The following is a 13,750-nucleotide window of genomic DNA, read 5'->3' as shown; positions in this document are numbered from 1 at the left end:
CCTGAGAGTCCCTTGGACTGCAAGGAGATCCAACCAGTCCATTCTGAAGGAGATCAGCCCTGGGATTTCTTTGGAGGGAATGATGCTCAAGCTGAAACTCCAGTACTTTGGCCACCTCATGTGAAGAGTTAACTCATTGGAAAAGACTCTGATTCTGGGAGGGATTGGGGGCAGGAGGGGAAGGGGACGACAGAGGATGAGATGGCTGGATGGCATCAGTGACTCGATGGACGTGAGTCTGGGTGAACTCCGGGAGTTGGTAATGGAGGCCTGGCGTGCTGCGATTCATGGGGTCGCAAAGAGTTAAGACACGACTGAGTGACTGAACAGAGCTAAGACCACCATTCTGTCCTGGTGTTATATTTCAAAAGTAGTAAGCTTTGAACTTTCTGCCGTTTCTTTCTTTTCTCCTGCTGTGCCATGGGCCTTGCATGATCTTAGTTCCCTGAGCAAGGCTGGAACCCAGGGTCCCAACAGTGAGAGCACTGATTCCTAAACCCTGGACTTCCAGGGGCCCTGAAGTCCCTCTGCCACGTCAGACTGAAGCTTCTATTGGGTTCATGTCCTCTTTATACACTAGATTTGTATCCGATTTCGTTATGGTAAATGCAGGCCAAATAAACAATAATACCTGAAACCCCCCCCCAAATGTTGTCACTATTATGAGATTTAAACCTTCCTTTCAAATTCAGAACACCCCACTGGACCCCCAAACTTCGTTTCTGCTTTTACCATGTTCCTTGGTGAGGGCTGCTGTCTGTCCCCACGCACCTTTTGCACAGCAGCTTATGCTTTTAACTCTCCCCTTTATGAGAAAGGTGCGCCCAAACACTCGTGAACAAAGCTGCAAGTGACGCACCGCGCTCGCTGTCCTTTCACAGGCTCCTTCTGTCGAGACTTCCCTGGTGGCTCAGACGGGAAAGAATCCGCCCGCAACGCGGGAGACCCAGCTCGATCCCTGGGTCGTAAGATCCCCTGGAGAAGGGAATGGGCTTCAGTGAATGGGGTTGCAAAAGCCAGACACGACTTCGTGCCTAACAGTATTCTTCCGTGAGCCGGACACGACTGCATGACCAACAGTATTCTTCCGTGAGGTGACAGAACCCTGACTCCCCGACTACTGGAGGTACCGCCGCTCACCGAGCCCGCCCAGACGTGGGTCTGGAACTGGACGGGACCACGGAGAGTGGGCTTTGAGGCCTCGACTGCCATTCGTGGGAAGGGGAGGCTCCCTTCCAGGTGGGTAGTTAATGGCAGAAAGTATGCTAGAGTTGCTGCAGAACATTTTTGTCACCACAAAGGGGTCATTTGCCTGAGAAAAGTAGCAAACAGGATAGCAAAACCAGAAACAGAGATTCTAATGAGGCATCTATATGCCAATAAAAATTAATTTAAAAAAAAAATGGAGATTCTAGCCTGTGTTGTAACATATAGCAGCCACTCGCTCCATGTGGCTACTTTAAGTAAATTAATTAAAACTACACAGAGTTAAGGGCTTCCCAGGTTGCACTAGTGGTGAAGACCCGGGCTGCAACGCAGGAGACTTTGAGACATGGGTTCGATCCCTGGGTCAGGAACCCACTCCAGGATTCTTGCCTGGAGAGCCCCATGGACAGAGGAGCCTGGCGGGCTGCAGTCCTCGAGCAGAGCTGGACACGACTGAGCGGCTAACACACGTGCGCATCGTTAAACATTTAGTTTCTCGGTTGCACCAGCCACAGCTCGGACACCTGTGGCTTCGCGGCTCCCGTTTGGATCAAGCAAATACAGGCCGTTCCCCTCACTGTATTAGGTTCTCCCAGCCGCACTGTTAACATATCTGTGCTGAAGTTCTAGCCCTGACTGTTCAGCTCTGTGAACCAATAAATCTTTTTTTTAGTGAAGCAATTGGAGCTGGGTTTACGGTATTCATAATCAGAAGACTCCAAATGTGGGAGTCTCCCGTTAGCTCTCTGGAGAACATGACCACAGGATTTCAGTTTCACTGGGGTGGTTTCTTTCCACTCAGGTCAGTGCCAGAAAAAATAATCACTGGGTCCACAAAAGTGCTTAAACAAATGGCACTGAAGAACATCCGTGCCATTTCATCATTTTTCTATTGTTTCCCCAATTAGAAAACAATTAAGAACATGGATTGAATGGATCTGAAAACAGATGCCTTTCCTAAGTCCCGTGGGTGTTTATCAGCCTAAGAGTAATTAGAATAATGGAAACACACAAGAATAGAAGTTTTTAAAGTGTTTTAACGTCAATAATATTGAAATAAAATGACACGATGTGCCTCCTGGCATGGTAATATGAGGATATAACATCGCATTCGTAGTGTTCTTGCCAGATACTTGAATCTAATTATGAGGAAACAGACAAACTCGAATCGAGGGACAGTCTACAAAACAATTTGTCTCTACTTTTTGAAAAAGGTCAGAAAGCTGAGCAACTGTTTCAGACTAAAGGAGACCAGAGATGTGACATGTGAATGCAACGCCTGGTTCGGGTTAGATGCTGGATGGAGGGAGGAGTTCTCTGTAGAGGACGTTATGGGGGCAACCGTTGAGACTCTAGTACGGCTTTTGTGTAATCCATATGACTGTCTCAGTTAGATCTTTTGAATTTGATAACCAAACTGCAATTGTATAAAGGAATGCGTGGGAGAACATCCTTGTTCTCTCATGCTTGTCTTCAGGGGCTCAGGGGCTCTGATCTCTGCAACCAGTTCTCAGATGTTTCAGGAAAAACAGAGATAAAACAAGTGTGGTATGATCTGGGTGGAGGGTATAGGCTGTACTTTTCATGCAGCTCTGTTCTACGTTTGAAATTATTTCAAAATAGGAAAGCAAGCAAGCCATCAATGCAGTGCTTTTTTCCCCACCTGGAAAAAAATAGCCTAGTATTTTCCATGGCAAATTTCTCAACTGGAGAACAAAGTGCTTCACAAGTGCTTGTCAAAGCCATTATACTACAGCATCCTTAATACAGAGACTCACATCACACTTAACATAGTTTGTGTCTGCTCTTCTGGCATAATTAATAGCAAATCCGTTCACTCTCAAAAATGTCCCAATGTCGATTATAGTCACTCTTACTTTCAACCACTTTCTTTTTTGTAACGAAGTGTCGTATGAGTCAGTATGCTTCATGGAAAAAAAGAACTTTAGCATTTTTTAAAAAATGAATTTACGTATTATTTGTATAATGGAAAAAATGTTACCTTTACTAATAATATCTTAAATAACGTTGCTATCCATCCCTGGGGATTACAGCAAACTAGATAATTATAATGAACTAGAAAAAAAGATTTCCTATTACACGGAGAACTGAGAGCTTTTTAAAACGGGAAGGCACCTAAATACAGCTTGTAAATAAAATACAAACTCGTAACATGAATTTATAAAATACACATCAAATGTTGTAAAGCAGCTAGATGAAGACATTAGCTTTTAAACGTCAAGACTTTCCACGTCTTCTAAGGTGCTCCCCAAACTGTTGAGACCTCAGCCACCAAAGTCACTGACACACACACATAACTCTTAAAGTTTGGTCACCCATAATTAAACATTTCATCAGTCTAAAAGATGGGAAAACCAGAGCAAATGCCATCACTAGCTGCTGCTGACCGTTAATTCAAGCACGTTACGGCACATGACCAGAAATGGGTTGGCTTTTCCTTGCACGTTTTTCTTCCTGGTCCCCACCAATGGATGATGCGTGGGGTCTACGTACATGATGTTGAATTTTTACCTAGCGGATTTGCTGTTTTTAAACTGGGGGAAGGAATTGGTTGTCATCCTGCATGCTGCCTGGCAGAGAAGTTAGTGCAGAGATCAAGCTAGCCAATTACAGGGTGACTAATTCGGAATTAGAAATGGCTCAGGAAGAGGGTGTGTTTTATTTCGGGCCTTTTATGATGTTTAGTATAAGTTGAATCCAATCCATATAGGCAATACCTATACCTAGGGTGGTGATAAAAAGTGTAACTAAGTGAATTTGAATTTGAAAGAGAAACTGTCACTTTAGAAACAACTTTTGTCTAATTTCAAACAATCAAACATCTAAGTGATAATTCTGGGATGGGTATCATGTATAACCTCTTACATTCTCTGAATTTAACCACATTTTAAATGCCCTAACCCTAAGCTGGGCATCGGCAATTACAGTGAGGAGTCCTAACCACTGAAATTCTAGGTGTTGAGCTTTTAAAAGTTAAGAAAGCTAGGATCTTGTTATAACGTAGCAATTTTCTCCCTTTTCATTTTCTATTTCAGGTGCTTGCTAAATACTCGTTGGGTGACTTTTCATGTATTTTTGCAAACAAGAAAGCAGCCTTTATACAAGTCTATCTTTATTTGTAAAAAATAATATACAACTAAAGCTAATTTGATTTTTAAAATCAAAGTTCATTTAGTGATAATGTACATTTTATAATAAAATTGTAGTAAAATACTGACATTTGATAGTTTAAACAAAGTATCATTCATGTAAAAATCATGTTGCATGTAAAATTTAATTAGAAAATTCATAGTTCACAAAAGTACATATATTTTGTTGATAGCTCATGAGGACATTATCATAAACTTACTTAAGATACAGAACAAAATTCACAGTTAGCTTGACATTTAGTACTATAAAATTTTAAGGTGAATCCACGGATATTTTTGTTAATAAGGTACACTTGAAACAATTCAGGCTACCAATGAATTGACGTTTTATTGTATAACCAAGATCTGTTGGTTTTACAATATGTCTAGTAATCAATCACTTCACCAATAATTTCAATGAGAGATCCAGTTGAAAAGACCACTGACATATACTTCTGGGGGGACAGTTAAAATAAGAAGCACTAGCAGCTTTGATTTCCATTTTCATGAATACATACAAGACAGATCTATATTTTTACAGTTAAAAGTTGTTCAAAAAGTCAAGCCCTGAAGTATTTCTTCCTCTAAGAGAACAGTTCTGATGTTAAAACTTTGTTAAAAAAAAAAAGAGAGAGAGAGAAAGAGAGGTAGTATGTGAAAGTATTTTTACTTAAAATGTTGAACCCCTGCACCGCTCATAATATAAATGAAATGTAACCTTCTACTTACTAACATTTTGCCATTCAAGAGTTAAGTTTGTAAAACTCAACAGAATGTTAAACCTGGAATGCCATTGAAAAATAGTGGTTAAATAAGTGGAAGAATTTCTATGAATTCAACAAAAAGTACACTGTGTTACCTAACATTGTGCAGTTAATGGTTTAGTGATAATGTTTAGTGGTACAATGTGAACAAAATACGTTGAAGTATTCTGAGTCAAGTGATCTTCATTTAATCAACTTTACTTCATATACTTTTACCATAGAAAATATCCTTCAAAACGGAGTCATTCGATTCTTCATTGTTTTACTAGCACACAATTGTTATAAGGTATCCATTCTAGCCCTACCATAAAATTAATCAATAAATAACTCTGAGCGCAACAGCCGTAAGCCAGGGGACTCGGCGTAGTTCATACTATTCTCAGTCTTTAGATACAAGCTACGGTAGTGCCTGTGCACCTCATACAACGAAACCAGGCAAGAACGAAAAGTTAGCAGCCTTACTCTCACCTTGTTCTAAGTGGATGCATCACAAAGTAATAAATAGCCTCTTAACATTAATCGAGATACACTCTACCTGTCAAAGGTGAATACTACATGCTTTCCATAAAGTGTAGGCAGTGTTCCTACAAACCCCACTAAGGAAAACCCAAAACTTTCATATTAAAAGTGCACAAGGCTGTCCTGTGTATAAAAATCTCTTAGTTTGGGTGTGTTTTTTTTTTTAATGAAAATCATTCACACTACTCAAACACATTAAAAGGGTATAAAAGCAGACCAACAAAATACACAAACAAGAAAGGAATGATTTCCAATGAGATTCGGAATGAGGACAAGAAGACATGGGAGAGAGTCTCCCACATCAGCAGGGGCGATGGAACTGCCTTTCATGACATCTAAGGGATGCCTGAATGGAATGAGTTTGTAAATGTGGAAGTCACAGGAGGGACAAACGCAGATCTGATCGATTGTTAACAGTTTCTTAATTCAGGAACATTGCTTCAGTGCTTTGTAAGTTGAAGCAGCCCCTAAAAAACAGTTGGTTTGATTTCTTAGAAAATGAGGCGAGGGGGGGAAGCATTTGGAAAAACTGTTACAATTAGCAACAGAGGAACAACATTTAAAAAGTCAAAATAAAATATGGGCATATAGGAGCCAAGGTCCCCAAACTACCGAATTGACAGACTTCTTCACATTAGAAATTAAAAAATATAGTTAAGGGAAAAATTAACCAGGCTCTGCACAGCAGGTTAAATATGCAACCACTTCAAACGGAAATGATCTAGTCCTTAGGGTGTTTAGTTCTGGGAAATGTGCTAACATCCAGTTCTCTATAGACAAAATAGCAAAAGCACATCATTTCAGTAGCAAAGGCCCCTTTGTTTTAGACTTGAATTTACCTCTAACCCACCAAAGTTTATATGAATTATCAAACTACTATTTCAATAACATTTTAAGCTTGCGAGATATATATATTTATTTTTTTTTTCATGCCTATCCCAGATCACTTGTTCAGAGGTATATAATGCTTGCAACTAGCCAAATTTACAAAGAGTCTCCGTGGCATCCTCGTTCAGAAGACATTCAAGCCGTGATGGTCTCATAGTGTGATGACCGTTCCATCTTCCTCTAAGAGTTTCTGATCTGGAGCACGCGTTTCGAACTCGGTGCCGGCGCCACTCGCTACTGGTGGTAAGCTCACTTCGTTGGCAGGGATGAAACCGTTCTGCCCAGATTCGAAACTGAGCTCTACCTGCGTGAGCGACTGCAGGCTCTCGGCGCTGGGCGCTGCCCTGGGGATCTGCCGCGGCTCCCCGCTGTCCTCGATGACGATGTCCTCCTCGTCGTCACTGTCATCCTCCCCCGGCTCCAGGCTGGGCTCCGGCGGCGGCGCGCAGCTGGGGAGGCTGGTGTCGGTCGACTGGCCAGAGCTGCCCGAAGTCCGACTGTTCCGGACGACGTTGTTCCTCTGGTTGGCCGGCCGCACGGTGATGATGAGGTTGCGGCTGTTGGCGATCATCATGTCGGTGACCTGGTCGAGGCTCTTCCCGGAGACTTCGATGCCGTTCACCTCCAGGACTTCGTCATTGACAGCCAGCAGCCCCGTGCTCTGAGCCAGGCCCCCTGGCACGAGTCTGGAGATGAAGATGCCCGGGACCTTCTCCAGGCCGTGCGGGGTCACCCGGACGCTGGCCCCGTCCCGGATGTAGAAGCCCAGCGGTTTCTCTGTGCCATACTTGTAGAGACGCACCCGGCGGTGCGTTTCCGGGAGAATGTCCACGTCGATGATGGAAGACACAGGTCGGAAGTCCTGCGGCAGGCTACTGACGATGTGCGGCTTTTTTCTGTGGTTGTCGGGCCGCAACACGTTGGTTAGAACATTCTTCTTCTTGATTAGTGTGTCTGTACCAAAGGCACTGTAGTCTGCTTCTTCTGTTCAAACAAATAAAATAAAATAATTATAGGAATGCTATGAAAGTACACGTTTATCTATGGTGGAATCTGTACAGAAAGGGCAACTCAAAACATATTTGGTACAGAAACAAAACTCGTTAAATATTAGCCCGTTGAGTGAACTCCGGAGTTGGTGATGGACGGGAGGCCTGGCGGGCTGCAATTCACGGGGTCGCAGAGAGTCCGACACGACTGAGCGACTGATCTGACCTTAAAAAACGGAGTGCAGTAGGAAGACACGCTGTGCCAGGAAAAACCACTAGGGGGCCCTCTCAAATAGTCCCCGTGAAATTACCAGAAGTTGACGTTAGGTTTTATGAAGCTCAAGGACTGAAACATTAAATACGGCAAATGAATCTCTGATAAGCCACACACACACATTCTCGACACCATTTATAACAAGTTATTTACACTGTATTTTCCCTACATTTGTTCAAAACCCTCCAATTTGCATGTTTATATTTGACTTAATGACATGAAATTGGACACTTCTGAAGCTCAAGTACCTGTTTTAGAGGTTGGGCAGACTGTACAGGCAGATCTCTTTTATGGTGCCTCACAGATAATTTTTTTTTTAAACAAACAAGGTCTGTGGCAACCCTGCATCAAGCAAGTCTATCAATGCCATTTTTTTTCAACAGCATTTGTTCATTTCGTGTCTCTGGGTCACAGTTTGTTAACTCTCTCGGTATTTCAAACTTGTGATCGTTGATGTCACTACCACAAAAAGATGATGACTCACTGAAGGCTCAGGTTACGTTTTTTTTAAGCAAAAAGGTATTTTAAAATGAAGGGTTTTTTTAGACATAATGCACTTATTTGAGCCAATATTCATGTGACTCACTCCATTGAGATAATCGCTTTATTGAACCCACAATATATCCAAGGTCCACCTGTAATTAAGTGTAATGGATAATACACATAAAATCATAATGAAATTAAATGAACGTGTATCAAACACAGAATTCTGGTCTTCTGCAAGTACACTCTCCCTCAGTTTTCTGGGCAAGTTCTTAATCTTTCATTTTCCCACTTTTCAAAGAGGCTGAGCCGAGACAGACACAACAGGTAGGGGGCTCTGGCAAAGCTGAGCGCGCCTGACCCGATAACGGGTGTGGCTTCTCTTGCTCCAGGCAGCTTCTCTTCAAGGACTGTAGGAATCTGTGTGGCCAGTCCAGCTTGTCAGAGAGTCTTGTATTTTTACGTTTAAAAAAATCTTCCCATTTTAAAATGCTGCACCCAATTAAATAACAACAATAACCTGTTTAAGCTAAGTAACACCTGGGAGTGGGGAGTGACTTACTCTTCAAGTCAGCCATTGATTATTTCTGAGGTCAAACAGGGAGAACGGGGCACTAAAACGCGATCTTCTTAAATCGCGCAGCTGGAGGCAGACAGCCTACAAACCACACGCCTCGTCAGAGGACGAGGAAACAGAACTAACAGCAGGCACAGAAGGGGAAACCATGCTTCAAAAATAACTAGAGTGAGGGTAAACTAAAAAGAATCTCCAAGGATTAAAAAAATACGAATTTAAAAAGACAAAAGTACCCCCAAGATCCCAAGAACTAAAGTCCTAGTCTCCACCAGCGCTACAGAATGACAGGAACATCACCAGCCTGTGTCTGCAACACGGCTTCCATCTCCAGTTTCTTGTCTTCTGACTCTCAGCCTCCTTATTGATGACTATTATTACCTTTACTTCATAGGAAATTAAGGGTACAAATAGGAGTACAAGTTGGAGAAGACTCTTGAGAGTCCCTTGGACTGCAAGGAGATCAAACCAGTCAATCCTAAAGGAAATCAGTCCTGAATATTCATTGGAAGGACTGATGCTGAAGCTGAAGCTCCAATACTCTGGCCACCTGATGCGAAGAGCTGATTCATTTGAAAAGACCCTGATGCTGGGAAAGACTGAAGGCAGGAGGAGAAGGGGATGACAGAGGATGAGATGGCTGGATGGCATCACCAACTCGATGGACATGAGTTTGAGTAAACTCCGGGAGTTGGTGATGGACAGGGAGGCCTGGCGTGCTGCAGTCCATGGGGTCGCAAAGAGTCGGACACGACTTGAGTGAACTGAACTGAAGGGTACAAAGTACGTTACAGGCAGAAGACGGGCCCAGTTTTCTGACTAGACAGCAGTGTGCACATTCACGTCATACAGTGAATGCTCAGTGCACACTGAGAACTTCAGCGACGTTTTCTCGGGGCGCCGGAACACGCCTCAAAAGCTAGTTTCAGAGAAATGCACAAGACCAGGGGTACTTAATTTGGGGGCACTTTTACCACCCGGGGATAATTGTGCTTCATTTATGGAGAAAGTACTTACACTGTGTTCTTACAAAGACAGAAATTTACTTATCATTTGGCTTGGGAAATAAATCCACTGACAAAACAATCTTTTGGGCAAAATGTGGCCAAAAATCTATCAACAATCTCCTGACTGTGTTCATTCAGAACTGGATGTGTCATTTTATAATCAGTTAAGAAAGCTCACACAATTTTTATGTGGGAAATTTCAGACGATACAGAGAACAAAACCAAGTTGCCTACATACCTACTCATGGGAAACCTGACCAAAAGCCCCCCCCAATCTGCATAATTTGGCATCGCCTCCAGACTCTGTTTGAATGCTCTCTGCTAAATTCTCAAAAGCAATATGCCCAGTACAAAGGCACCTTTGTTCCCCCATCTAGCTAATCAGTTTCCAGCCACTGGGAAAAGAAATATTTTGGCGGAAAGCCAGGGTGCAGGGTGTCGGTTTAAAGTGTAAAGGTGAACATGTACAGGGACCAGGGCTGACGCTCCACCTGAGCACGTCTGTCAAAGTACAAAACTGGGAACGGGACCGGGGGTTGGAAACCTGGCTCATGGCAACCTTTCACTTGCATAAACCCAGGCTGACGCAACAGCGCGTGATACAGGCTCGTGCAGCAACACCTCACCTATCCCGAGCCCGACAAGCTCAGCTCACCGAGATGGATGAGGGCCTCCACCTGGAATGCCGCCGAACAGCCGGGCTGGATGTCTCACTTCTTACACACAGAAAGCTCCTGTGCTTCAGTCACTGAGAGGGAGCCCTGTGGGCCCTCCCTCTGAGCCTCTTATTATTTAAACATTAATCCCCAAACCCCTGGCTATGTCATTCCTCAGCTGAGTCATGAGTCAGGACTGAGGGTCCACTAGTGAGTGGCAGGCACAGATAAAAAACAGAAGCCTACAGCGAATATAAAGCAAACCTCAAAACGAACAAAGTATTTCTATAAATCCCAGAAACGTCCCTGCACAGTTAGCAAAACAGCGACCATTCCTGGGAGAGTCATCAAGAAAGTTTAAGACTATGATCCGTTTCAAGTTCTGCTGGAAGACAGGGAAGAATGAAATAGTTTGGGGAACTGTTCTAGTTAAGGGGTGGCCAACCTTTTTCTACAAAGAGTTGTACCATAAATATTTCAGGGTCCTGTAAGTCACATGATCTCTGGTGTAAAAGCAGCTGCAGGCAATACAGAGGGGACTGAGCATGGGTGTTTCCATGAAAACTGTTACAAGACAGCCAGCGAGCCCGAGTTTGCCAGCGTTTGTTCTCATCCAAAATGATTAAAATGAAATAGATGTGGCAGCTTTTTAAAAGGATTAAATGTCACTCAAAGCAGTATTTACATTCTGCAGATCCCTTCAGTTTCTAATACAAGGAAAATCAACCACCAGCTACTTAAGAAGCACCTACTGCCGCGTGGCCAAGCCTTGCGCTCTGTGCCACAGATCCGACACAAGCTGTGCGGAGGCCCTTTGCTTTCCAGGCGTTTACAGACTAACAGAGGAGCTGGCAATTAACCGAGAACCGGAAACCACCATGATTACAGAGATGCCAGGAGCTGTGAAGTACCCTGGGTTGAGGGAGCCTGTCAGTGGGTGTACAAGGGCAACGCCCGCCTTGCTCAAGAAGTGAGGCTTACGCTGAGACTGGAAAAGAAACAGCAGCTCACCGGGTGGGAGGGAGGGAAGAACCTGCAGGCGCAGCCAGCCTCCAGAGAAGGTAGGCTGGGAGGGGAGCGGGGAGGAGCTAGAACCAAGTCAGCAGACAGGGCCCTGCAGACACTGGCCCCCCGGGGAAGAGGGGAGGGTTCCAGACTTCAGCCTAAGGCCAAAGGGAAGAAACCCCAAGGATTTTCTGGCTGCAAGCTGGAGAAGGGACCTGCAGGGCAAGGTAGGAGGTTACTGAGGGTGATTCAGGATGGCACCTGGCCTGGAGCAGAGGCAATGGGGATGGGAGATAAGCCTGAAAAATAATTAGAGCACAGTTTCAACAGGCTTGGTGACAAACTGATTGAAAGAAAAAAAAAAGTATGTGTCAAAGGTGACAGCCAGGTTTCTGACATAAGCAACTGGTGTCATACTGTGAGATGTTTCTCTACAGTTTCTTTTTATTTTACTTAATTTTATTTCTTTTGTTATTTTTTTTTTACAACTATTAAAATTATTTTCCTTAGGCCATTTCTGAATTAAACCCAACTCATTAAAAGATAACCTTAAAACACATCTCCCAAGTCACATCTACTGCACGGCACAGTTCTAAGAGATGGCTGAAGGGCCACCCGGTTCCAGGTATCTGGGCCATAAGGCCATGTCCTGAGGCAGATGAGGCTTAAAGCAAGACCAGCAGTGTCCCCAGCATGCTCCTCTGATGAAACCTGCAGTACACACATGTTTGTCTGATGGCATACAAAAACAGTCGGCGGCAGTGCGGCAAGGAGCTGTGATGTAGGTATCCTGATCGGATCTGGCGAGGAGTCCACGCCTGTCAGTGGGGCTCAGACCTGGCTGATCATCATCAGGACGGGATGGGAGGCTTTTGAAAAAATACACATTTCCCTGGCCATCCTCCAAACCTACAGGGATGACCTGAGTACTTTTACTGTATTTTTTTTTAAATTGGAATACAGTTGTTTTTCTTTTAAAGGTGTAACCTTTAAATATTGTCTAAGATTGTTTTCCATACAACCACCTGTACAAAAGAAGGAAAACTCTTTTTCCCTCAAATAAATGAGGAAATTCTAAACTCCAACAGGGCAAAGGGGGCTGGCAAAAGACCTGGGAATCCTCTCTGAAAATAACTTTTAAGATATCAGGTTTTTCTGTTTTGATTCTTGCTTCCACGATAACAGCCCTAGAAACAGTGCCTAGGGTTTTTCGCCTCTAATGATAAACTACTGTAAAACATAAAACTTTTCAAGATATGCAACAATGTGACCTCCAAAATCATGCTATGAAGCGGTTTATGCCTTCAATTGTGAGCTTTCACTTCAAAGAAACCTTATTTGATAGAGTGTACCAAATTTTAACAGGTCACATGGTTTCAAATTTTAAAATTGTGTTTCTGTCTGTCTTTTTGGTGCCATATCAAGTGCAACCCACTGCCCTGCTGATTCCTAAACTGGAGGCCACAGACCAGAAAAACAGAAAACATGTTATCATTAAGCAATAAAATGTAACCATACTTAATATCATGTTTTATATTAGCTTCCTAAATTTAATGTTCACTAAAGATTATGCAGAATCAGCGTTCTACTTAAGCATCTGTCCAGCTTTGTTTAGAAGAAAAAAAGTATCGCCACGAACTATAGGGCACTGCTTAACTCTGTAAGACCACAAACACCTTAACGCTGCCTAAGTAAGGTGATCCCAGGTCTCCGGGGGGCAATCTGGTAAACGTGGGCGGTGGGGGCCCTAGTTGAGGTGGCCGGAAGAGGTCCCTCTGAGACAGTCGCCCGCACTGAGGCCTGAGGGCAAGGAGGCGGCCTCTAGCGGAGCTGCAGGAAAGCATTCCTTACAGAAGGAACAGCACGCGCAGAAGCACGGAGGCCGAGGCAAGCCCACCAGGCCGGTGGGGTTGGAAATCAAGGGGGCTGTCGTGGTTCTGGAGAGGGCGAAGGGGGAAGAGGAGGCAGTGGGGCGGGGCTGTCGTGGTTCTGGAGAGGAGGACGGAGGAAGGGGAGGCTGTGGGCCCAGATCAGGAAGGTTCTTGCTCTGTGTGCGACGGGAGCTACTGGAGGGTTTTAAGTGGGAAAGAATTGACTGACTGACTTCTCATTTTTTGCTTAAGTCATATCTGTATTAAACATAACACTTTTAAAAACAAAACTCTTCTGCTGAACACACCGCATTTTTCTAAATCCAACTCTAAGGGCTATGAATCCTACTGACATTTGCCTCTAC

At 43.8% G+C, this 13,750-nt stretch overlaps 1 protein-coding gene across 1 annotated transcript in view; it reads right to left on the bottom strand.

The window, feature by feature from the left end:
- Positions 1-5,363: 5,363 nt before the first annotated feature.
- Positions 5,364-13,750, bottom strand: part of PARD6B (par-6 family cell polarity regulator beta) — a 15,837-nt gene continuing 7,450 nt past the window's right edge. The window contains exon 3 of the mRNA XM_010835096.1: positions 5,364-7,510. Coding sequence (XP_010833398.1) covers positions 6,678-7,510 — 833 coding nt within the window. The 3' untranslated portion in view covers positions 5,364-6,677. The remainder of the gene's footprint in view (positions 7,511-13,750) is intronic.

This window comes from Bison bison, unplaced genomic scaffold (assembly GCF_000754665.1).
Source record: "Bison bison bison isolate TAMUID 2011002044 unplaced genomic scaffold, Bison_UMD1.0 scf7180017864038, whole genome shotgun sequence".
Taxonomy (NCBI): Eukaryota; Metazoa; Chordata; class Mammalia; order Artiodactyla; family Bovidae; genus Bison; species Bison bison.
This window is presented reverse-complemented; position numbering and strand designations above follow the sequence as displayed.